General features: G+C 40.7%; 1 protein-coding gene across 1 annotated transcript in view; it reads left to right on the plus strand.

Annotated features, from left to right (window-relative positions):
* The window catches only part of LOC132491283 (cell cycle control protein 50C-like), a 34040-nt gene continuing 7234 nt past the window's right edge, over positions 1 to 26806 (plus strand). Inside the window, exons 1-5 of the mRNA XM_060100160.1 lie at positions 1 to 192; positions 3883 to 3993; positions 9224 to 9325; positions 10603 to 10690; positions 17505 to 17645. Coding sequence (XP_059956143.1) covers positions 1 to 192; positions 3883 to 3993; positions 9224 to 9325; positions 10603 to 10690; positions 17505 to 17645 — 634 coding nt within the window. The remainder of the gene's footprint in view (positions 193 to 3882; positions 3994 to 9223; positions 9326 to 10602; positions 10691 to 17504; positions 17646 to 26806) is intronic.

Consider the following 26806-nt stretch of genomic DNA (forward strand, 5'->3'; position numbering starts at 1 on the left):
ATGAAGAGGAAATCCCAGGACTGCCAGTCCAGATTGCCAGACAACAGTGCAGTGAAGCAGCAGCAGTTGCCCGCCTACAGGCTACAGCTCTCAGCCAACAAAATCCTCTCCAGCTTTTTTGCCACAGGCGTGTTCTGCCTTGGAGTGGGCGTCATCCTTCTGTTGTCTGCAAAGACCATCAAGGAAGTAGAGGTGTGTCCCATCTCACTTTTTTGATGCAATTTCTAAGAATTTTCAGCTTTGGGACTATAATGAGTGGTCAGTTTGAGAACCCAGCCCTGCAACAGGGAAGTAGATGAGACTGGAGCATCCCTTTTTCAGCAGGCAGGTGCAGATGGTGAAAGAGCCTCTATGTGGTGGCTTTGTTCATCCCTTCTCCCTCTTGAGGACAATCACTCTCACACTGGTCAGTTCAGCCACATTTGTTTACAGGGGCCTGGCAAAGTCAGGAGCTTTTTATGCTGGCAGAGTACCGAACAAGTGACTGGTAGAGGCGGGAGGAGAGGCAAGACCAAATGACTGCCAGGGACCCATGAATCATATTGAAAAAAAGAACGAAGAGCCAAAGATGTAGGTCTTAATTTTGCCCCACTTTCAAGCATTGTGTCTTTTCCTTTGCAAATAAATTCCATCTGAGATCATCGCTTTAATCCAGGAAAGGCAAGAACACAAATCTTTCTGGCCTCTAAAGGATACTTAGCAAAATAAACCAAGTTCTACTCAGAGTGAGAAAAGTGCAAGTTGAGCAGTGAACCCCTCAGTTACAAGCCTTTTGCCGATTTGACAACAAGCTGTTGGAGGATGAGAAGCCCAGTAGCTGGTCTGGGGAGGGGGAGCTCAGATCTTGTCTGAGGCCATGCCCGCATTTGGTCTAATAAATTAAGTACATGTTTCATGCAAATAATCTCTGAGCAGGTTATGTGATATCCCAGACTGTATGACCTCCACTCTGAAGGCAGCCATGGAAAGCTCACCCATTCCCTCTCCCCACATAGGCTAGTGGCAAAATTACCATGAAGGCCAAGTCTGTCAACCCTGATTTAACGTTCATGAGTGTCTGAAGGTGCTCAGAGTTCTTCTGGGTGTGTAGATGAGTAAGGTTTGTAAGAGTTGAACTCCATCCTCAATGAGCTAACGATAGAGTGAGTAAGGTAGTGTGTGCTAAGAACAGAGAGCTCAGCCACGGCTGGCGTGTTTGCCATATCCACAACCCCTTCCTTGCACGTCGCCAGTGCATAATAGGCACACACTTACTGAAAGAACGGATTACGGCAAATAGCGAGGACTTCAAAGAAGAAAATTGCATTTCAGGTCCCACTCCTCCTACCAACACACACTGCTCTCTTGCCTTTCCACTGAAATTTTCTGTGCCCCACCCCCCAGCTCCTGGCAGGTGCCCCTAAGTCCTCTTGAGTCCTCCAGTGTGGTAATGTAAACCACCAGGCCCCACCAAGTGAAAAAGGCAAAATGGCAGGAGGGAAGTAAACTTGCCTTGTTGAAGGCGATAGCAAAGTAATTGGCTTACAAGGTTGATATTCATTTCCATAAAGTTCATCCTGTTTACTGTTCGATTTTCTCCTTCACCAACCCCTTTCTTTCTGGTTCTTCCCCTCCCCTTCCCATGTCCTTCCAGCTTCCTCCCTTCTGGGCACCCATCCCCACCCTCTTTGAAGTGCAGCCTCCATTAAGAGACAGCAATTGCTGAATGATGTCACCTTAGCCATGTGAGGAGAACCTCACTCCATGGTTGGCCAAGGCCACTCTGCAAACAACTTTCAACAGAATGATTTTATCTTGATGTTAAGGGGATTTTCCAATTGACTTTTCTTTTAAGCCACTTCAGAGAGGACTGTTTCTAACACTTGCTTTTATACAGGAAAATCAGAAACCACCCATAGAGGCCAATGCTCTTTTGCACATGGAAGTGTTTTGTTGTAATGGGTGGTAAGATGAATGTACTTAGATGCTTATATTTACTTAAATCATTCTTTAAGTATGCAGCAAGACTTGAACTATTATTTTTAAAAATACTGATGCCTTTTCTGTTAGTGACACTGCTTTCTAATTTTTTAAAAGCATTAAAGAACAGGGCTGTAGCTAATTGAGACCTATCAATAGCACACTGAACTGTGACCGAGGAAACGGGTGCTAGTTCAGCCAGTCTCTGATCCTGAGTATCAGGATGTATCAGGATGTATAAGGTGTATCCCAGGCCAGTGTGGTCAATACACACCTAGTAGAAGAGCTCGGAGCTGGCTTTCCTCTTCTCACTTAGGCCTGGGGCACAACGAGAAAGTGCCCTTTTTGCAGTTTACTTTAAGCAAGAATGATAATTCCTGCCTTTCCAAAATTCTATGAGGCCCAGACTATGATCTTTGCTGTCATTTTAGAGCTATAGGTTTGAGCAGCAAGAGTAGACAGTAGATCAAAGACATGTTTCCCTCATAAAATGTTTAGAGCTAGAAAACACCTTGGATATCATCTACTCAAAAATTACTTGATCATGAAAGACATTTTTTTCTAATTCGGCATTGATAGAACTCTCTCGAATCCATGGAGTAGTGTGTATACTACTAAAATGACCTCACAAATCAATTAATTGCTAGCCAAAATGATGCTGATGAACAAAATGTGGGCCCTGGAACTCAGGATCAGAGACTGGCTGAACTAGCACCCATTTCCTCAGTCACAGTTCAGTGTGCTATTGATAGGTCTCAATTAGGTACAGCCCTGTTCTTTAATGCTTTTAAAAAATTAGAATGCAGTGTCACTAACAGAAAAGGCATCAGTATTTTTAAAAATAATAGTTCAAGTCTTGCTGCATACTTAAAGAATGATTTAAGTAAATATAAGCATCTAAGTACAATTAAGTAACCTTTTGGCTAATCTTTAATTTAGTATCCACACTTTACCTCTTTGACTTCCAAACACCCAGTGGCTTTGCAAGCATTGAAAATTCCTTCTTTCCTTCTTGTTACTCTTCTCTCCCAAAGAATCTAAAATCCCATTGGCAATTTACTGAAGAGAAAGACAGTCCCTTGCTTCCCTGTTCCTTTCCCATTCCCAGACTTTTCTAATGACTCCTCAACACAGTGAGGAAAAAGCAGCAGCGACCAGCAGGACCTCACAACCACCCCTGGGAGCCTGAGATGAGTGTTTCCTGGAGCGGAAGGGAAATGCACAGCCTCGTGGCCTCTCTCTGAGCCCCCCATCCCCACTCTCCTTCCAGCTCCGTCTTCACATAACTGAGTCCTTGAGCCAGAGCTCACAGGATTTGCCCATTCGGGACACACTATCCTTTTTTAAAGAGTCCACTTATACCATTTTGCACAGAACTTAACTTCTAAAAACAATATAACAATTAAAAACAATTGCTTCACATACATCGATAACTACATTTTGGAAACACTTCTTTTTTCTGTTTGGTCATTTTTAAAAACTTCCTCTAGATACCATGTAGAATAATTCACAGTATAAATATTTTCCATACAATAAAATGGAAAAACAGTGAAGTGACTTTCCCATAACGCTGATTAGACTCAGGCTGCAGGCCCAGTTCTCATGAGTCACTGACTAATATTTTCCTAATGGTAACTTTTTATGATGGAGGTATAAGGCTTCATCACAGCAGGTTACATAAATATGTAGTAGAAACCCTGAACTCCAGGTAAGTGGCAAAATGCAGCTGGGTCCCAAAATGAAAGGCTGTAAGGAGACCCACTTGTCCCACACATCCGCAGAGCTGCCCTTGGTTCATGTCCCAGATAGCACGCCCTTGACCTAGAAAGCTTGGAGACTTTGATGGACTCAGGACTTTAATTTTAATATATGTACTCACATCCCTTTTTAATTAATAATTACTATTTTCCCTGCCTGACACAGATTAATTACACAGAAAAATGTGCAAATTGTGCAAAACTGCGGGAAAATGCCGCTCATTTTGACAAAGAATGCAACTGCTCCATTGCCTTTTTCCTTCCAGAGACAATGAAGGTAAGTGAGAGTCAAGAGCCTTCAGTTGGCTAGACGCCGCTCTGCTCCTATTTAACGTGCGGCAGTAAATTCACGAGCTCCACCAAATGCTTTCCAACACTGAAAATACAAGAAGTAGCGCAGGGCGGGGATCTTATAAAGTATGGAGGTTCGTGTTCGACTCTCCCCCCCACCCCCTTTTCTTTCTTTGGAATTTCATTCTTCTCCTTGTGTCTAAATTTCCGGATTCTTTACCCACCCAGCTTTGTAACAATTCTTAACATCAATCAAACAGGTTCTATGCCAAATGTCAACACAGGAGGGGACCATAGAAATCGCTGAATCGAACCACTCATTTTACAGTGAGAAGATTAATGGGTTGAGAGGTTAAGTGACTTGGCCAAGGTCACACAGTGAGTTAGTGTCAAAGGTCACACACCTGGGACTCTCCTTGCGTCCTCCCCTCCTAGTCATTCTACACATACAGTTGCCTAATCCCTAAGGCGACTCTTGGCCTGGCTGTCAGGCACTGTGAGAAATGCCAAAGAAATATTAAGAGACATCCCTGCTTTGGGGCTGATTAAAGTCTCGTGTTAGTCCAGGTCCTCTGAGAAGCAGATGCCAAGACAGGATTAGATATGCCAGAGATTTACTGGGGGAACTGCCTGTGAGGGAAAATATGGAGGAAGCTGGAGGAGGCTGGGAGAGCTGTCAGACCACAACACAGCTCTGACCCCTGGGAAGGAGAGGGAAGCAGAGTAGGAAGGAAGGAGGGACAGAGGGAGAAAAGGGTAGAGAGATGGGGAGGAGGGAAGAAAGGTCTTAGACTGCAGGGTATTCTTAAGAAAGTTTCAGCAACCCCAACAGAGAGTCCTTGCCTCAGTATCCCTGCTGCTGAGCTGTTGTCTGAGAGCAGCAATGGGAAGCATGGCTTTGGTGCAAACATAGGATGACCTCAGAGCACAGCGGCCACATCCACCCCTCGATTACGCTCCTCCTATTTTCTCCAAACTCTTTTTTTTTTTTTTTTTTTTTTTTGGCAGTACGCTGGCCTCTCACTGTTGTGGCCTCTCCCGTTGTGGAGCACAGGCTCCGGACGCGCAGGCCCAGCTGCTTTGCGGCATGTGGGATCTTCCCGGACCGGGGCACAAACCCGTGTCCCCTGCATCGGCAGGTGGACTCTCAACCACTGCGCCACCAGGGAAGCCCTCTCCAAACTCTTTATGTGGAGATCTGCAGGGCTTTAGTCATGGCCTTCAGTCTTCATCTCCTCTCCGTATGCACTCACCTCCTTGGAAACATCATCTACCTCATAGGTTTAAATGCTATCGATTACCAATGCTCTGTTTTCTATCTCAGCTTAATGTTTCTAAAACTGAACTAATATCCACTTCTTCCCCTTACTCACTCTACGCCCATCTCCAGAAAAACCCTATTCCACCCACAGACAATCTCAGTTGAAAAGAACTCTGTCCTTCTGGTGCTCAGGCTAAAAGCCCAGGGGTCATTCTTGACTCCTTTCGTTCTTTCACACCTTGCATCCAATCCATCCTATTGGTTCTACATTCAAAATATATCCAGGGCTTCCCTGGTGGCGCAGTGGTTGAGAGTCCGCCTGCCAATGCAGAGGACACAGGTTCGTGCCCCGGTCTGGGAAGATCCCACATGCCGCGGAGCGGCTGGGCCCGTGAGCCATGGCCGCTGAGCCTGCGCGTCCGGAGCCTGTGCTCCACAACGGGAGAGGCCACAACAGTGAGAGGCCCGCGTACCACAAAAAAAAAAAAAAAATATATATATATATATATATATATATCCAGAGTCTGCTCACCTCTGCCCACCTCTGCTGCTACTACCCAGCTCCATGCCACCCTCACCTCTCACCTGGATTTCTATAGTAGCCTCCTATCAGGTCTCCCTGTTGTATCCATGTCTCAATAGAGCAGCCAGAGTGAGCGTTTTAAAGTATAAGTCATATCGTGTTATTCCTTTGCTCAAAAAATCCCTGCAATGGCTTCTCTTTCTACTCAGTGAAAAAGCCTAAGTCCTTACAAGGCCTATGTGATCTGGCTTCTTACTTCCTCCTAACTTCCTCTCTCCATTCTCTTCCCCACCCCCTCTCTGACCACACCGGCCTCTTCATTCCTCAAACAAGTCAGACATTCTCTTCTTCTCTGTACCTGACATCCACTCGGCTAACTCCCCTGCTGCCTTCAGGTCCTGTTTGGCTCAGCCATCACCTAATCAGGCCTACACTAGCCATCCTATTTCATACTTCATCCTGTCTGCTCACCTCACACCTCACTCCTGATTCTTATTACCTTACTGTAATTTCCATTTTTTCCATAGTACTTATCACCTTCCAACTTACTATATAAATGAACAGTTTATTATATGTATTGTTTATTGTCTGTCTCTCACTATTGTATCCCAAGCACCTATAACTATGCCTGACACCCTGTAGTTGCCCAATTAATGTTTATTGAATGAACATAAGAATCTTTGCTTCCTTCACAGGGGCATAGCACAGTATATTTTACGTGGCAGATGCTTAGAAAATGTTTGCTGAAATTTTAAATGAATGGAAAAAAAAGATAAAGTGATAAATTATATTGCTTTATGCTTTAGGAAGCTTTGGTTTTATGTGTCCCTTTCCTATCTCCCCCTTGATCCCAGATGAAAGCATGTTGGCATCGGTCATATTCTGAATACATCTGTATCTCTAATCATTTTTGTGAGTAAGTCTGATGTAAATTATGAGAATATTACTGAGTTGTACTTGAGTTGTAAGTGATATCTATATAAAGTCCCATGAGGGACGTTTTATATCTGTGCTCTTTTGTTAAAGGTCAAAATTCTAGTTCTCTACAATTGTGTACTTTCTTGCCTTCTTCAACTCACCATGCTGTCCCCCCAAAGTAAAAGTTAGTGTTGCTTTTTTTTTCTTTAAACATTAGATATTTATTTTCTCACAATTCTAGAAATCAGAAGTCTGAAATCAAGGTGTCAGCAGGATTGGTTACTTCTTGGGGGGCACAGGGTGCTTACAATTTTGAAGAAAAAAAATTCAAAAGATAAAACCTTAAAGGGCTTCAAGTTCCCATCTGTCTGCGTCCTTTGAAATCCTAAAGGCAAATAAGTGTTACCAGCTGCTAACCATTCCTTTGAGGCAAAGGCTTTCTCATAAAAATCTAACCAAACTACTCAGGGCAAGCACAGAGCCTTCTGCCCACAAGTTCACACACATTACACACACTAGATGACACATCCACGCAAGGCTCTCTGCCTTAAACTAGGAATCATGCACCAAGTACCATGGAAGAAAAGAAACACTATAAAGTTCATTGTGCCTCTAGGACTAATCAAAAAGATGATGATCTTGGAGGACTTGTAAAATCTTGGACAAAGAATTATTGAAAAAAGTTTATTAAAACACTTCTGTCCCCAGCATGTGAGTGTTCTCTATTTATTTTGTCATGTTTATATGAGTATATAACTTTGGGTAAGTAGAATGCTCTTTTTAGCTTCCAAGAAAATGTATGGTAAGTTCCATTCCATGGATTTCATATTTTCTGTAGTTATGGGTCATCAGTAGAGGTTCCCTCCTTTGGTGAGGAAATATAATCTGTCATTCCTGCTATGCCTGGCTTGTTCACCTTCACATCCATGCTCTCTGTTTATGATGTTCCAGCCCACCTCTTAGGGCCCAGCATCTCCCTTTCTCAGTGTTCCAGAGGCTTTTCTCTTACCAGGGACTAAGCTCTTCAGCCTTTGTTGTTTTCTGTTACTGGTCACACTTACCATGACCCTTATTTTCAGCCTAACCTGAGTACCAGCTCCCATCTTCCATACTCATCCTCTTAAAGGTCCTTAGGGTGAGGCCAAATTTGCATAGCATAAAAGAATCAGTTGACTCAGGGAACTGTAAAGTAATACTTTTGTATTTCTAGCACTGAACATAGCACCTGACATATGGGAGGCACTTAATAAAATTTAGGCCTTCATATTTTTAGATGCATACCTTCATTATTTTGGAGGTAGGTAGAATATTAATTATAAATAGCTACCTTAGACATTTACATTTGCATCATATGTGCTGTTAGTAAAATCTGTATCAAGCCCACTTGGAAAAGTTCTAGGGGGCTTCCCTGGTGGCGCAGTGGTTAAGAATCCGCCTGCCAATGCAGGGGACACGGGTTTGAGCCATGGTCTGGGAAGATCCCACAAGCCGCGGAGCAACTAAGCCCGTGCGCCACAACTACTGAGCCTGCACTCTAGAGCCCGTGAGCCACAACTACTGAGCCCACGTGCCACCACTACTGAAGCCCACGCTTCTAGAGCCTGTGCTCTGCAACAAGAGAAGCCACCGCAATGAGAAGGCTGCGCACCGCAACGAAGAGTAGCCCCTGCAACTAGAGAAAAGCCCTCGCACAGTAATGAAGACCCAATGCAGCCAAAAATAAATAAATACAAATTAAACAAAAAAAAAAAAAAGGAGAAGTTTTAGGGCCTTGGTATTTCACCATGAATGTAGAAGCACAATGGTAGCCTGTGATTGGGCAGCCTCATTCGGCAAAATCCATGAAAAGGCCCATCTCTCATGGCCACAAGGCTACTTACTGCTAAGGTGAAAACCACCTTTCTTCTAGATCAGTGAACTATTCCATCTTTTTGTCCATAACAAATAGTTCACCATTTCTTAACCAAGTATAATATGCCACAGTACTGTGCTAGATCCTAGTGATAAAAAGACAACACTGGAGCTGGACACCAAGGAGCTGGGCTTATGTCTTTCACATGGGCAATTGTGAACATGCGCCTAAACATGCTCAGTGACTCCAATTTTAAATTGTGTTTCATGGATTTGCTTTGAGACCATGTGAATTTGATGCTTACCACAACCCCTAGGCAAAGCATCTTTCCTAGTATTGCTGGGAAATATTTGTAAAATAAAATTTTATATATTGAGAATACAAAGCCTAGTTATAAAATTTTTTCAAGGCAGGAATGTGGTAGCCCTTACAAAAACATTAAAAATAAGTTATGTAGTCATTTAAATAATTTTGTATACACCAGGATTTTCCAACACTGATTTTTAAAAATAATTTCTTGGGTTTCTATCTGATATAAAGAAGCTTTCAGTTCACATCAATACTTTTTGGTACTACTTCTTATATTTTAAAACTCCTGTCCGTGTTTATTAATATTTCAGTTTATTTTCTCTCTTCTTACATCTTGCTGTTCTACTCTACAGGGTAATATTTATATGTACTACAAATTGTATGGCTTCTATCAGAACCTCTATCGATATATTCTATCCAGAAGTAATAGCCAACTGGTGGGTACAGATGTAAAGGTAAGGCTTTATTTAATTTGGTGTAATACTCTTTTTTTTTTTTAAGCCAGATGGATCTTTCAGTCTAAAAGACAGTATGGAAAATAAACTCAAAAGCTAAGTTTTTACAAGACAGAAATGCTCATTTCATTCTTGCATGAACTGAAGGGGCTGAGTATTCAGGATAACTGCTATTGAGAAGGAGCACTTTCCCTCTTCAGAGCAGGAATGTGAATCTTGTCCAATTAGATGTTTATCCTTTCATGCACCAACCATTTTTTTATTTGACAGCATTTTCTATTAAAACCAGATACATATTGGACTGCCCAAGTCTTGGTAATAATGAATGTGTCAGAAGGGCAAATCTTCAAGTACCTGTCAACCACAATTCAGGATTTATGTTTCTCTTAATAAAGTTGATGGCATACTGGAGCTGCTTCAAACAGTAGAGTTTTTTGCTTCTTTGAATGACTGACACATCAATTAGATTTCAATATTATTTTCTCATACTTAATTTCTGTAGTTATCTTTAAAGTTGCCCATTTTAGTTGATGGATGCACCAACCATTTTGATAGTAACCTTGAGTGATTGGTCTCAGCCTAGCTCACTCTATATCCACCATTGTCCTTTTTATAACTGGGGGCTTCAATCAACCTAGTTTAAGGAAACTGGGCTCTACTTGATTGAATAAAAGCCTTTGGTTTAATGAATATTCTTTCAGACCTAAGGTTACAAAATTTAACTCTTGGTAAATGATATTGAGCATGCTGGCAAGAAAAGCTAGAAGGAAACCTTTTCTATACAGGCATTATATAAAAGGGATAACCAAATGGTTTTTAGCAGCCACTCTTTTTAAAATGTATTCTTGTAGTTTAGGTGGGTGGATTTCCCTGTGATAAGTCATTCAACTGTAGAATCACAATTTGTGTACTTTTTAGAATATAAGTTACACTCTAATAAGAAAAACCTTTAAAAAAATATTCCATTGTGGGCTTAGTGTGGTATTTAGCACAGCAAACAAAGTAAAATTTCTTCCTGTAGACATATTTGGTATGCTATGTACTGTTAATGAGGAAAGAAACTACACACACGTGCACGTACACACATACATACCTCCAAAACACAAAAATTTTCTAGTCTAGTTCAGCCAGCAGCCTGGGAACAGCAGGTAGCAGCCCATAATCTCGATCTGTGCCAGTGGATCAGCATGGGTTGATTTACACTGCCAGTATTTTCACTTCCAGCATTTTAAGAGATTTTACCAAAAACACTTATTTCTGTATCATTTCTCATCCAGGATGTTAAAAACTGTGCTCCATTCAAAACCTCCCACAATGGGATCCCCATCGCTCCTTGTGGTGCTATTGCCAATAGCATGTTCAATGGTAGGTGTCTTTTCCTATCTCCATCATCTTCCCTTTCATGAGTGTGTAACAATCTAAATATCCAGAAGATTACTCCTGCAGCTGAGTGGCAGTTTATTTTTTTTAACATCTTTATTGGAGTGTAATTGCTTTACAGTGTTGTGTTAGTTTCTGCTGTAAAACAAAGTGAATCAACTATATGCATACGTATATCCCCATATCCCCTCTGACTTGCATCTCCTTCCCACCCTCCTTATCCCACCCCTCTACGTGGTCGTTAAGCACTGAGCTGAACACCCTGTGCCATGCAGCTGCTTCCCACTAGCTATCTATTTTACATTTGGTAGTATATATATGTCAATGCTACTCTCTCATTTCGTCCCAGCTTACCCTTCCCCCTCCCCATATCCTGAAGTCCATTATCTATGTCTGTGTCTTTATTCCTGTCCTGCCCCTCGGGTCATCAGAACCTTTTTTTTTTTTTTTTAGATTCCATATATATGTGTTAGCATACGGTATTTGTTCTTCTCTTTCTGACTTACTTCACTCTGTGTGACAGACTCTAGGTCCATCCAACTCACTACAAATAACTCAATTTCATTCTATTTATGGCTGAGTAATATTCCATTGTATATATATGTGCCACATCTTCTTTATCCATTCATCTGTCGATGGACACTTAGGTTGCTTCCATGTCCTGGCTATTGTAAATAGTGCTGCAATGAACATTGTGGTACGTGACTCTTTTTGAATTATGGTTTTCTCAGTGTATATGCCCAGTAGTGGGATTGCTGGGTCACATGATACTTCTATATTTAGTTTTTTAAGGAGCCTCCATACTGTTCTCCATAGTGGCTGTACTGATTTACAATCCCACCAACAGTGCAAGAGGGTCTCTTTTCTCCACACCCTCTCCAGCATTTATTGTTTGTAGATTTTTTGATGATGGCCATTCTGACTGGTGTGAGATGATACCTCATTGTAGTTTTGATTTGCATTTCTCTAATAATTGGTGATGTTGAGCATCCTTTCATGTGTTTGTTGGCAATCTGTATATCTTCTTTGGAGAAATGTCTATTTAGGTCTTCTGCGCATTTTTGGATTGGGTTGTTTGGTTTTTTTGATATTAAGCGACATGAGCTGCTTGTATATTTTGGAGATTAATCCTTTGTCAGTTGCTTCATTTGCAAATACTTTCTCCCATTCTGAGGGTTGTCTTTTCATCTTATTTATGGTTTCCGTTGCTGTTCAAAAGCTTTTAAGTTTCATAGGTCGCATTTGTTTGTTTTTATTTCCATTTCTCTAGGAGGTGGGGCAAAAAGGATCTTGCTGTGATTTATGTCAAAGAGTCTTCTGCCTATATTTTCCTCTAAGAGTTTTATAGTGCCTGTCCTTACATTTAGGTCTCTAATCCATTTTGAGTTTATTTTTGTGTATGGTGTTAAGGAGTGTTCTAATTTCATTCTTTTACATGTAGCTGTCCAGTTTTCCCAACACTACTTATTGAAGAGGCTGTCTTTTCTCCATTGTATATTCTTGCCTACTTTATCAAAGATAAGGTGACCCTATGTGCATAGGTTTATCTCTGGGCTTTCTATCCTGTTCCATTGATCTATATTTCTGTTTTTGTGCCAGTACCATACTGTCTTGATTACTGTAGCTTTGTAGTATAGTCTGAAGTCCGGGAGCCCGATTCCTCCAGCTCCATTTTTCTTTCTCAAGATTGCTTTGGCTATTTGGGGTCCTTTATGTTTCCATACAAATTTTGAAATTTTTTGTTCTAATTCTGTGGAAAATGCCATTGGTAGTTTGATAGGGATTGAACTGAATCTGTAGATTGCTTTGGGTAGTAGAGTCATTTTCACAGTGTTGATTCTTCCAATCCAAGAACATGGTATATCTCTCCATCTGTTTGTGTCATCTTTAATTTCTTTCATCAGTGTCTTAGAGTTTTCTGCATACAGGTCTTTTGTCTCCTAAGGTAGGTTTATTCCTAGGTATTTTATTCGTTTTTTTGCAATGGTAAATGGGAGTGTTTCCTTAATTTCCCTTACAGATTTTTCATCCTTAGTGTATAGGAATGCAAGAGATTTCTGTGCATTAATTTTGTATCCTGCTACTCTACCAAATTCATTGATTAGCTCTAGTAGTTTTCTGGTAGCTTCTTTAGGATTCTCTATGTATAGTATCATGTCACCTGCAAACAGTGACAGTTTTACTTCTTTTCTGATTTGGATTCCCTTTCTTTTTCTTCTCTGCTTGTTGTGGCTAAAACTTCCAAAACTATGTTGAATAAGAGTGGTGAGAGTGGGCAACCTTGTCTTGTTCCTGATCTTAGTGGAAATGGTTTCAGTTTTTCACCATTGAGGATGATGCTGGCTGTGGGTTTGTCATATATGGCCTTTATTATGTTGAGATAGGTTCCCTCTATGCCCACTTTCTGGAGAGTTTTTATCATAAATCGGTGTTGAGTTTTGTCAAAACCTTTTTCTGCATCTATTGAGTTGATCATATGGTTTTCCTTCTTCAATTTGTTAATATGGTGTATCACATTGATTGATTTGCATATATTGAAGAATCCTTGCATTCCTGGGATAAACTCCACTTGATCATGGTGTATGATCCTTTTAATGTGCTGTTGGATTCTGTTTGCTAGTATTTTATTGAGGATTTTTGCATCTATGTTCATCAGAGATATTGGCCTGTAGTTTTCTTTTTTTGTGACATCTTTGTCTGGTTTTGGTATCAGGGTGATGGTGGCCACGTAGAATGAGTTTAGGTGTGTTCCTCCCTCTGCTATATTTTGGAAGAGTTTGAGAAGGATAGGTGTTAGCTCTTCTCTAAATATTTGATAGAATTCGCCTGTGAAGCCATCTGGTCCTGGGCTTTTGTTTGTTGGAAGATTTTTTATCACAGTTTCAATTTCAGTGCTTGTGATTGGTCTGTTTATATTTTCTATTTCTTCCTGGCTCAGTCTAAGAAGGTGTGCTTTTCAAAGAATTTGTCCATTTCTTCCAGGTTATCCATTTTAATTGGCATATAGTTGCTTGTAGTAATCTCTCATGATCCTTTGTATTTCTGTAGCGTCACTTGTTACTTCCCCTTTTTCATTTCTAATTCTGTGCATGTGAGTCTTCTCCCTTTTTTGCTTGATGAGTCTGGCTAATGGTTTATCAATTTTGTTTATTTTCTCAAAGAACCAGCTTTTAGTTTTATTGATCTTTACTATTGTTTCCTTCATTTCTTTTTCATTTATTTCTGATCTGATCTTTATGATTTCTTTCCTTCTGCTAACTTTGGGGTTTTTTTGTTGTTCTTCTTCTTTCTCTAATTGCTTTAGGTGTAAGGTTAGGTTGTTTATTTGAGATGTTTCTTGTTTCTTGAGGTAGGCTTGTATTGCTCTAAACTTCCCTCTTAGAACTGATTTTGCTGCATCCCATAGGTTTTGGGTCGTAGTGTTTTCATTGTCGTTTGTTTCTAGGTATTTTTTGATTTCCTCTTTGATTTCTTCAATGATCTCTTGGTTATTTAGTAGTAGATTGTTTAGCCTCCATGTGTTTGTATTTTTTACAGTTTTTTTCCTGTAATTGATACCTAGTCTCATAACATTTTGGTCAGAAAAGATACTTGACACGATTTCAGTTTTCTTAAATTTACCAAGGCTTGATTTGTGACCCAAGATATGGTCTATCCTGGAGAATGTTCCATGAGCACTTGAGAAGAAAGTGTATTCTGTTGTTTTTGGATGGAATGTCCTATAAATATCAATTAAATCCATCTTGTTGAATGTGTCATTTAAAGCTTGTGTTTCCTTATGTATTTTCATTTTGGATGATCTGTCCATTGGTGAAAGTGGGGTGTTAAAGTCCCCCACACTTACTGTGTTACTGTCAATTTCCCCTTTATGGCTATTAGCATTTGCCTTATGTATTGAGGTGTTCCTATGTTGGGTGCATAAATATTTACAATTGTTATATATTCTTGGATTGATCCCTTGATCATTATGTAGTGTCCTTCTTTGTCTCTTATAATAGTCTTTTTTTTAAAGTCTATTTTGTCTGATATGAGAATTGCTACTCCAGCTTTCTTTTGATTTCCATTTGCATGGAGTATCTTTTTCCATCCCCACTTTCAGTCTGTATGTGTCCCTAGGTCTGAAGTGGGTCTCTTGTCAACAGCATATGTACGGGTCTTGTTTCTGTATCGATTCAGCCAATCTATGTCTTCTTGGCTGGGGCATTTAATCCATTTACACTGAAGGTAATTATCAATATGTATGTTCCTGTTACCATTTCTTAATTGTTTTGGGTTTGTATTTGTAGGCCTTTTCCTTCTCTTGTGCTTCCTGCCTAGATAAGTTCCTTTAGCATTTGTTGTAAAGCTGGTTTAGTGGTGCTGAATTCTCTTAACTTTTGCTTATCTGTAAAGGTTTTAATTTCTCCATCGAATCTGAATGAAATCCTTGCTGGGTAGAATAATGTTGGTTTTAAGTTTTTCCCTTTCATCAGTTTAAATATGTCCTGCCACTCCCTTCTGGCTTGCAGAGTTTCTGCTGAAAGACCAGCTGTTAACCTTATGGGGATTCCCTTGTATGTTATCTGTTGCTTTTCCCTTGTTGCTTTTAATATTTTTTCTTTGCATTTAATTTTTGATACTTTGATTAATATGTGTCTCAGTGTGTTTCTCTTTGGTGTTATCCTTTATGGTACTCTCTGTGCTTCCTGGACTTGACTGACTATTTTCCTTCCCATGTTAGGGAAGTTTTCGACTATAATTTCTTCAAATATTTTCTCAGACCCTTTCTTTTTCTCTTCTTCTGGGGCCCCTATAATTTGAATGTTGGTGCATTTAATGTTGTCTCAGAGGTCTCTGAGACTGTCCTCAATTCTTTTCATTCTTTTTTCTTTATTCTGCTCCCTGGCAGTCTTTTCCACCATTTTATCTTCCAGCTCACTTATCTGTTCTTCTGCCTCAGATATTCTGTTATTGATTCCTTCTAGAGTATTTTTAATTTCAGTAATTGTGTTGTTCATCACTGTTTGTTTGCTCTTTAGTTCTTCTAGATCCTTGTTAAATGTTTGTTGTATTTTCTCCATTCTGTTTCCAAGATTTTGGATCATCCTACTATCATTACTCTGAATTCTTTTTCAGGTAGGTTGCCTCTTTCATCTTCATTTATTTGATCTTGTAGGTTTTTACCTTGCTCCTGTGTCTGTAACGTATTTTTTTGTCTTTTCTTTTTGGTGGGTGGTGCTGTATTCCTGTCTTACTGGTTGTTTGGCCTGAGACGTCCAGCACTGGAGTCTGCAGGCATTTGGATAGAGCTGGGTCTTGGTGCTGAGATGAGGACCTTTGGGAGGCCTCACTCCTATTGATATTCCCTGGGGTCTGAGGTTCTCTGTTATTCCAGTGGTTTGGACTTGGAGCTCCCACCACAGGAGCTCGTTGTCCGACCTCTGGCCTGGGAACCAAGATCCCGCGAGCTTTTTGGCACAGTAAAAAAAAAAAAAAAGGAAGAAAGAAAGAAAAAAAAAGGAGCAGTACAATATCAAAGAATAGAAAACAAAATAAAATTAGAAAGATGAAAAATATATTAGGAAAAATAAAACTATAATTGAAACAATTGCAACAAGGTAAAATAAAAGCACACCAGAAAAAAGAAAAAAAAAAAAGGTGGGGGTGGGGGGGGCGACAAGCCAAAAGGAGAGATCACTAACAAAGTATAAAGAATAAAATAAAGTTAGAAAAATAAAAGATTTATTAGGAAAAATAAAAATATAAAAGGGTCAACAACAATGAATCACCAAGGTAAAACAGCACCCCAATCTGAAAGAGGAAAAAAGAAAAGAAAAGAAAAAAAAAAAGCCTTGGGCTTCTCTGGTGGCACAGTGGTTGAGAGTCCGCCTGCCAATGCAGGGGACGCGGGTTCGTGCCCCGGTCCAGGAGGATCCCACATGCCGCGGAGTGGCTGGGCCCGTGAGCCATGGCTGCTGAGCCTGCGCGTTGGGAGCCTGTGCTCCGATACGGGAGAGGCTACAACAGTGAGAGGCCCAAGTACCGCAAAAAAAAAAAAAAAAAAAAAAAAAAAAGCCTTGGCTACGGGGTCAGAGTTTAGGCGGGGTGGAACTTAGGCAGGGGCGGAGTTTAGGGTGGGGTGGAACCTAGGCGGGAGGGGGGTGACGTTCAAGCGTGGTGCGGGGCCTCTGCTTAGGACCTGCGGGAAAGGGTAGCTGCAGCACGTGGAGAGGAGGGCCTCTGGAGTGTGGCGTTCCGGAGTTTGGAGGTAGAGCCCTGGGTGGGGGCCTTGGAGGCAAGGCTTTGGCTCTGCGCTGCAGGAGGGAGGCTCCGAGGGCAGAGGATTAGGCCCAGGAGCCCAATAGCCTCCCAGGTGCTTAAGTGGACAGGGAAAGCGCTGGCCGCATTCCCTTCCGTTCCTTCACGCTCCTCCCCCACCATCTCCCCCAGGGTCTCCAACATTGCTGCTGGACCCCTAATTGTGGGTGGGTCCCGCTGGGTGTAGGATGAGTGGCAGTTTTTAAAATACTGTTTGTCTACATTATCCACTGATTTATGATATTTCATTTGCAAAGAAGTTCTCCCTTACCAGAGATTTGAAGTAGTTAGGAAACATGAGTCAAATGGAGTCTAAGAGTATTTTTCAATAATTGGGACCTTAGCAAGAGAAAGAATAGTCTTCTGATTCCAGCATCTATGCCATGTAGGCATGTGGAGAGTCTACTCAAACCCTGCTTTTTCAGCTGTGTCTGGTTGTGCACTTCCAAGTGTGGCAAAAAATGCTTACTTGAATCTAACACCGTTTTTAATTTCCCTACAGACACCATTATTCTTTCTTACAACCTTAATTCATCTATCCATATCAAAGTACCAATGATAAGGAGTGGAATTACATGGTGGACAGACAAGTATGTCAAGTTTCAGAATCCAAGTTTCCAAAATCTTTCTAGTGCATTTGCAGGTAAGATCCATACATTAGCTCAATATTCTCCTCTCTTTATAGAAACTTTGGTTTTGATGTGTGGGGGCATGTTTATGATTCCGCCTTGTTTACTTCTTTGCTGACTACCTTTTGGTTATAATATTTCCTACCTGTGGGCACCTCCATCACATACCTGTCAGAAACGTGAAATGATTGGTACCCCAGTTCCTTCCAGTTTACCATTAGGAAAAGGCAATGTTTTAAGAAACTTGTTCCTTCATCTATAATTATGTGATCATTAATTTACTGTTCAAACTAGTGCACTTTTGAGAGTGAAAGGGGTCCCTAGAATAACTAAAGTTATATATTAATTCGAAAGTTTTATTTATTGATCAGTAAATTGACATTACCACATTGATGGGCATATAAAAGAATTCCAGTACAAACTGTTTTAAAAATGAAATTATGTCAAAAATTAAAATAATATATCTGTACATTAAACCAACTTAAAAAAATACTTTAAATATTATCTAAATGCTAAAAGATAACATAAACAGAATAATTATTCTGGATACAGAGTCACACACTTTAATCAGTTTCTTGGCCATATCTGTCTTTATTTCATGCACCTGTATTTTTCTAATGAAAAATTTGGGTTTTTGTATTTTTAAAAATATTTTGTTAAAATATTTTTAATTTTTTCACAAAATTGTCTGCACTGTTTTTTTTTTTTTTTTTTGCGGTATGCGGGCCTCTCACTGTTGTGGCCTCTCCCGTTGCGGAGCACAGGCTCAGCGGCCATGGCTCACGGGCCCAGCTGCTCCGTGGCATGTGGGATCTTCCCGGACCGGAGCACGAACCTGCGTCCCCTGCATCATGCAGGCGGACTCTCAAACACTGCGCCACCAGGGAAGCCCTGCACTCTTTTTTTGAAGTGCATTTTGTGGTTAATTAGTTTCAGATTGTTGCACCCTTAATTGATTCTTCTCTTTTGACTGTAACTTTTTTTTAACTGAGAAAATATCTAGGACTTCCCTGGTGGTGCAGTGGTTAAGAATCCACCTGCCAGTGCAAGGGACACAGGTTCTATCCCTGGTCCAGGAGGATCCCACGTGCCGTGGAGCAGCTAGGTCTGTGTGCCACAACTACTGAGCCTGAGATCTAGAGCCTGCAAGCCACAACTACTGAGCCTGTATATTGCAACTGCTGAGGCCCACATGCCTGGAGCCCAAATATATTTATAGGCAAGGTCCTTTTTTGACTTCGCAATTTTTCTATGATTTTTTTGAATGTTTTACTAAATTTAGATGCTATGAAATCTTAGATTTCATGGATATCATTTAATTCTCATCGAGAAGAAAATTTTATCCAATTAAAATAGGAGCTCCATAAAAATAGTTTTCACATAAATTGAGATATTTCAAAGCACAATTATAGAATTTAAAAATTAAATCTTGTACACGTTTTGAACTCTCATTATATAATATGTTCAATTGTTCCCTTGTTTTTATAGGGGTAAATTTCAATATTTTCTTGTTTGCAAACTTGATTTTCAATAATTACAATTAACTATATCCTCAAAAACTAAGGTTTGTGGCATTCCATGTGTAGAATAGTCTAAAACTTTACAACTATTTTGAATAAAATTCCACAAAAACTTAGAGGGCTTATTTACCAAGAAAAAGTTCAGGATCATTGTAGGACATATAATTTGATATAGAAAACAGTTCTTTGAAGGCTCAAACATTTCTAAAATTTTGGTTGATGATTTGTAGCAAAGACAGACCACATGTATTCTCATGCTGAAGCATTTCTTTAACATCTTTGTCACTGTAAAAATTTTGCAGTTCATTTCCTCTGTGAATGTATGAAAATATTTAAATTTGCACAACTACAGCTCTTTTTTTTTTTTTTTTTTTTTTTTTTTTTTTGCTGTACGCGGGCCTCTCACTGCTGTGGCCTCTCCCGTTGCGGAGCACAGGCTCCGGACACACAGGCCCCGCGGCCATGGCTCGCGGGCCCAGCCGCTCCGCGGCATGTGGGATCCTCCGGGATCGGGGCACGAACCCGTGTCCCCTGCATCGGCAGGCGGACTCTCAACCACTGCGCCACCAGGGAGGCCCTGCGCCACCAGGGAGGCCCGTTCTTTTTTTGATTAACAAAATATTGTAGCTTGTTTGGATACAGTTGTTAATTATATATGTTACACAACCAATTTTAAGCCCATTTCTCCATAAATTTCTCAATTTACTAAGAAAATTATCTTTACTCTGATGTTGTGCTCCACCAAATTTGCATTTATGTTATCACTATAAAACCAAAATATTGGGCTTCCCTAGTGGTGCAGTGGTTGAGAGTCCGCCTGCCGATGCAGGGGACACGGGTTTGTGCCCTGGTCTGGGAAGATCCCACATGCCGCGGGGTGGCTGGGCCCGTGAGCCATGGCTGCTGAGCCTGTGCTCCGCAGCGGGAGAGACTGCAACAGTGGCCCACGTACCGCAAAAAAAAAAAAAAAAAAAAAAAAAAAAAAAAAAAAACCAAATATTTACACTTGATTGTTGAATTTTTTAACTGAATTTATAGTAATATTTATAATCATGTCAGTTTTATCTTCCAGTATTGAATATTGAAAAGCTTTGCCTTGATTCCATGAAGAATCAAATAAAAAAAAATCAAACCAATGTATTCAGATGGATGAATACATCTGAAGACATTGATTTAAAACTGCTTCATTTAACTGTTTACGAGGTTCTTTTTGTGCTCATAGAGCCAAAACATTAAAGTTTTCCTTTGATTATAAAAAAAAATAGTAAAAAAGTGAAACTAGAAGGAAACTCATTTGATCTAAATGAAAAGTCATGCTGACATAATGGTATAGAAGTGGACTTTCTGTAGCTCCTTGAGGTAAAGCTCTGTCTTTGAATACACTCTTTTTTTCCCCACATCTTTATTGGAGTGTAATTGCTTTTAGAAATAGTGCAAACTTTTGAAGTAGATTCTGATGTTCTTCAGCAATTTATGTCTTTTGATTCTTACCATGGTCATTGACATCATGACGGTTCCCATGGTGGGGGGTATATGTCAACCAACATTGCAAGTATCACATTCATCAACTTTCTTAAAAAAAACTGTGCTTAATTTTTCATTAAACATGTATGTTCCTTGTTTTAGCTCTTCACAGCCAAAAGGATTTACTAGCAAATAAAAAACTGATACCAAACAATAAGGTAGTTATATTTTTACACCATATAATAAATAACACTGTTGCAAGAGAGTTCAAACTACTCTCAGCAAGACTGCTCAGCATCTATTTTTCACACTACATCTTGTGCCTATAACATAATCTGTAATATCCCACATCTCCCACCAACCCCACTGACTTGCAGCCTGGCGGCTCCACATGTCTCACAGGCCAAAACAGAGGCTGTGGCCTAACGGGCTGTACTGTCAAACTGTGGCAGGGGTCACCGGGATATGTTATGTTTTGCTATGAAGGGCCACTGGTTATCTTTCATTAATTAAAGTAAGCACTCTGGGACTTCCGGGTAAGATGGCGGAAGAGTAAGACGCGGAGATCACCTTCCTCCCCACAGATACACCAGAAATACAGCTACACGTGCAACAACTCCTACAGAACACCTACTGAACGCTGGCAGAAGACCCCAGACCTCCCAAAAGGCAAGAAACTCCCCACATACCTGGGTAGGGCAAAGCAGAGAGATTCCCGCACAGAGGAGCGGTGCCGAGCGGCACTCACCAGCCCGAGAGGCTTGTCTGCTCCCCCGCCAGGGCGTGCGGCGCTGGAGCTGAGGCTCGGGCTTCGGTCAGAGCGCAGGGAGAGGACTGGGACTGGCGGCGAGAACTCAGCCTGAAGGGGGCTAATGTGCCACAGCTAGCCAGGAGGGAGTCCGGGAAAACTCTGGAGCTGCCGAAGAGGCAGGAGACTTTTTCTTCCCTCTTGGTTTCCTGGTGCGCGAGGAGAGGGGATTAAGAGCGCCGCGTAAAGGAGCTCCAGAGACGGGCGCGAGTCGCGGCTGAAAGCGCGGAGCCCAGAGACGGGCGTGGGACGCTGGGGCTGCTGCTGCCGCCGCCAAGAAGCCTGTGTGCGAGCGCAGGACACTGTCCACACCGCCCTTCCGGGAGCCTGTGCAGCCTGCCACTGCCGGGGTCCCGGGATCCAGGGGCGGCTTCCCTGGGAGAACGCACGGCGCGCCTCGGGCTGGTGCAACGTCACGCCGACCTCTGCCGCTGCAGGCTCGCCCCGCACTCCGTGCCCCTCCCTCCCGCCCGGCCTGAGTGAGCCAGAGTCCCCGAAGAGGCTGCTCCTTTAACCCTGTCCTGTCTGAGCGAAGAACAGACGCCCTCCGGCGACCTACACGCAGAGGCGGGGCCAAATCCAAAGCTGAGACCCAGGAGCTGTGAGAACAAAGAAGAGAAAGGGAAACCTCTCCCAGCAGCCTCAGAAGCAGCGGATTAAAGCTCCACAATCAACTTCATGTACCCTGCATCTGTGGAATACATGAATAGACAACAAATCATCCCAAATTGAGGAGCCAGGAGTCAGTGCTGTGCCTCTGAGGTGGGAGAGCCAACTTCAGGACACTGGTCCACAAGAGACCTCCCAGCTCCACATAATATCAAACGGCGAAAATCTTCCAGAGATCTCCATCTCAACACCAGCACCCAGCTTCACTCAACGACCAGCAAGCTACAGTGCTGGACACCCTATGCCAAACAACTAGCAAGACAGGAACACAACACCACCCATTAGCAGAGAGGCTGCCTCAAATCATAAAAAGTCCGCAAACACCCCAAAACACACCACCAGACGTGGACCTGCCCACCAGAAACACAAGATCCAGCCTCATCCACCAGAACACAGGCAGTAGTCCCCTCCACCAAGAAGCCTACACAACCCACTAAACCAACCTTAGCCACTGGGGACAGACACCAAAAACAACGGGAACTACGAACCTGCAGCCTGCAAAGAGGAGACCCCAAACACAGTAACATAAGCAAAATGAGAAGACAGAAAAACACACAGCAGGAGAAGGAGCAAGATAAAAACCCACCAGACCTAACAAATGAAGAGGTAATAGGCAGTCTATCTGAAAAAGAATTCAGAATAATGATGGTAAAGATGATCCAAAATCTTGGAAATAGAATAGACAAAATGCAAGAAACAGTTAACAAGGACCTAGAAGAACTAAAGACGAATCAAGCATCGATTAAAAACACAATAAATGAAATAAAAAATACTCTAGATGGGATCAATAGCAGAATAACTGAGGCAGAAGAACGGATAAGTGAGGTGGAAGATAAAATAGTGGAAATAACTGCTGCACAGCAAAATAAAGAAAAAAGAATGAAAAGAACAGAGGACAGTCTCAGAGACCTCTGGGACAACATTAAACGCACCAACATTTGAATTATAGGGGTTCCAGAAGAAGAAGAGAAAAAGAAAGGGACTGAGAAAATATTTGAAGAGATTATAGTTGAAAACTTCCCTAATATGGGAAAGGAAATAGTTAATCAAGTCCAGGAGGCACAGAGAGTCCCATACAGAATAAATCCAAGGAGAAATACACCAAGACACATATTAATCAAACTGTCAAAAATTAAACACAAAGAAATCATATTAAAAGCAGCAAGGCAAAAACAACAAATAACACACAAGGGAATCCCCATCAGGATAACAGCTGATCTCTCAGCAGAAACTCTACAAGCCAGAAGGGAGTGGCAGGACATACTTAAAGTGATGAAGGAGAAAAACCTGCAACCAAGATTACTCTACCCAGCAAGGATCTCATTCAGATTTGATGGAGAAATTAAAACGTTTACAGACAAGCAAAAGGTGAGAGAGTTCAGCACCACCAAACCAGCTTTACAACAAATGCTAAAGGAACTTCTCTAGGCAAGAAACACAACAGAAGGAAAAGAACTACAATAACGAACCCAAAACAATTAAGAAAATGGGAATAGGAACATACATATCAATAATTACCTTAAATGTAAATGGACTAAATGCTCCCACCAAAAGACACAGACTGGCTGAATGGATACAAAAACAAGACCCATATATATGCTGTCTACAAGAGACCCACTTCAGACCTAGAGACACATACAGACTGAAAGTAAGGGGATGGAAAAAGATATTCCATGCAAATGGAAACCAAAAGAAAGCTGGAGTAGCAATTCTCATATCAGACAAAATAGACTTTAAAATAAAGACTACTAGAAGAGACAAAGAAGGACACTACATAATGATCAAGGGATCAATCCAAGAAGAAGATATAACAATTGTAAATATTTATGCACCCAACATAGGAGCACCTCAATACATAAGGGAAATATTAACAGCCATAAAAGGAGAAATCGACAGTAACACAATCATAGTAGGGGACTTTAACACCCCACTTTCACCAATGGACAGGTCATCCAAAATGAAAATAAACAAGGAAACACAAGCTTTAAATGATACATTAAACAAGATGGACTTAATTGATATTTATAGGACATTCCATCCAAAAACAACAGAATACACATTTTTCTCAAGTGCTCATGGAACATTCTCCAGGATAGATCATATCTTGGGTCACAAATCAAGCCTTGGTAAATTTAAGAAAATTGAAATTGTATCAAGTATCTTTTCCGACCACAATGCTATGAGACTAGATATCAATTACAGGAAAAGAGCTGTAAAACATACAAACACATGGAGGCTAAACAATACACTACTTAATAACGAAGTGATCACTGAAGAAATCAAAGAGGAAATTAAAAAATACCTAGAAACAAATGACAATGGAGACACGACGACCCAAAACCTATGGGACGCAGCAAAAGCAGTTCTAAGAGGGAAGTTTATGGCAATACAGTCCCACCTTAAGAAACAGGAAATATCTCGAATAAACAACCTAACCTTGCACCTAAAGCAATTAGAGAAAGAAGAACAAAAACATCCCAAAGTTAGCAGAAGGAAAGAAATCATAAAAATCAGATCAGAAATAAATGAAAAAGAAATGAAGGAAACGATAGCAAAGATCAATAAAACTAAAAGCTGGTTCTTTGAGAAGATAAACAAAATTGATAAGCCATTAGCCAGACTCATCAAGAAAAAAAGGGAGAAGACTCAAATCAATAGAATTAGAAATGAAAAAGGAGAAGTAACAACTGACACTGCAGAAATACAAAAGATCATGAGAGATTACTATAAGCAACTCTATGCCAATAAAATGGACAACCTGGAAGAAATGGACAAATTCTTAGAAATGCACAACCTGCCAAGACTGAATCAGGAAGAAATAGAAAATATGAACAGACCAATCACAAGCACTGAAATTGAAACTGTGATTAAAAATCTTCCAACAAACAAAAGCCCAGGACCAGATGGCTTCACAGGCGAATTCTATCAAGCATTTAGAGAAGAGCTAACACCTATCCTTCTCAAACTCTTCCAAAATATAGCAGAGGGAGGAACACTCCCAAACTCATTCTACGAGGCCACCATCACCTTGATACCAAAACCAGACAAGGATGTCACAAAGAAAGAAAACTACAGGCCAATATCACTGATGAACATAGATGCAAAAATCCTCAACAAAATACTAGCAAACAGAATCCAACAGCACATTAAAAGGATCATACACCATGATCAAGTGGGGTTTATTCCAGGAATGCAAGGATTCTTCAATATACGCAAATCAATCAATGTGATACACCATATTAACAAGTTGAAGGAGAAAAACCATATGATCATCTCAATAGATGCAGAGAAAGCTTTTGACAAAATTCAACACCCATTTATGATAAAAACCCTGCAGAAAGTAGGCATAGAGGGAACTTTCCTCAACATAATAAAGGCCATATATGACAAACCCACAGCCAGCATCGTCCTCAATGGTGAAAAACTGAAACCATTTCCACTAAGATCAGGAACAAGACAAGGTTGCCCACTCTCACCACTCTTATTCAACATAGTTTTGGAAGTTTTAGCCACAGCAATCAGAGAAGAAAAGGAAATAAAAGGAATCCAAATGGGAAAAGAAGAAGTAAAGCTGTCACTGTTTGCAGATGACATGATACTATACATAGAGAATCCTAAAGATGCTACCAGAAAACTCCTTAAGCTAATCAATGAATTTGGTAAAGTTGCAGGATACAAAATTAATGCACAGAAATCTCTGGCATTCCTATATACTAATGATGAAAAATCTGAAAGGGAAATCAAGGAAACACTCCCATTTACCATTGCAACAAAAAGAATAAAATATCTAGGAATAAACCTACCTAAGGAGACAAAAGACCTGTATGCAGAAAATTATAAGACACTGATGAAAGAAATTAAAGATGATACAAATAGATGGAGAGATGTACCATGTTCTTGGATTGGAAGAATCAACATTGTGAAAATGACTCTACTACCCAAAGCAATCTACAGATTCAATGCAATACCTATCAAACTACCAATGGCATTTTTCACAGAACTAGAACAAAAAATTTCACAATTTGTATGGAAACACAAAAGACCCCGAATAGCCAAAGCAATCTTGAGAATGAAAAATGGAGCTGGAGGAATCAGGCTCCCTGACTTCAGACTATACTACAAAGCTACAGTAATCAAGACAGTATGGTACTGGCACAAAAACAGAAAGATAGATCAATGGAACAGGATAGAAAGCCCAGAGATAAACCCACGGACATATGGTCACCTTATCTTTGATAAAGGAGGCAGGAATGTACAGTGGAGAAAGGACAGTCTCTTCAATAAGTGGTGCTGGGAAAACTGGACAGGGACATGTAAAAGTATGAGATTAGATCACTCCCTAACACCATACACAAAAATTAGCTCAAAATGGATTAAAGACCTAAATGTAAGGCCAGACACTATCAAACTCCTAGAGGAAAACATAGGCAGAACACTCTATGACATAAATCACAGCAAGATCCTTTTTGACCCACCTCCTAGAGAAATGGAAATAAAGACAAAAATAAACACATGGGACCTAATGAAACTTCAAAGCTTTTGCACAGCAAAGGAAACCATAAACAAGACCAAAAGACAACCCTCAGAATGGGAGAAAATATTTGCAAATGAAGCAACTGACAAAGGATTAATCTCCAAAATTTATAAGCAGCTCATGCAGCTCAATAGCAAAAAAACAAACAACCCAATCCAAAAATGGGCAGAAGACCTAAAT

Source organism: Mesoplodon densirostris, chromosome 5 (genome assembly GCF_025265405.1).
Source record: "Mesoplodon densirostris isolate mMesDen1 chromosome 5, mMesDen1 primary haplotype, whole genome shotgun sequence".
Lineage (NCBI taxonomy): Eukaryota > Metazoa > Chordata > Mammalia > Artiodactyla > Ziphiidae > Mesoplodon > Mesoplodon densirostris.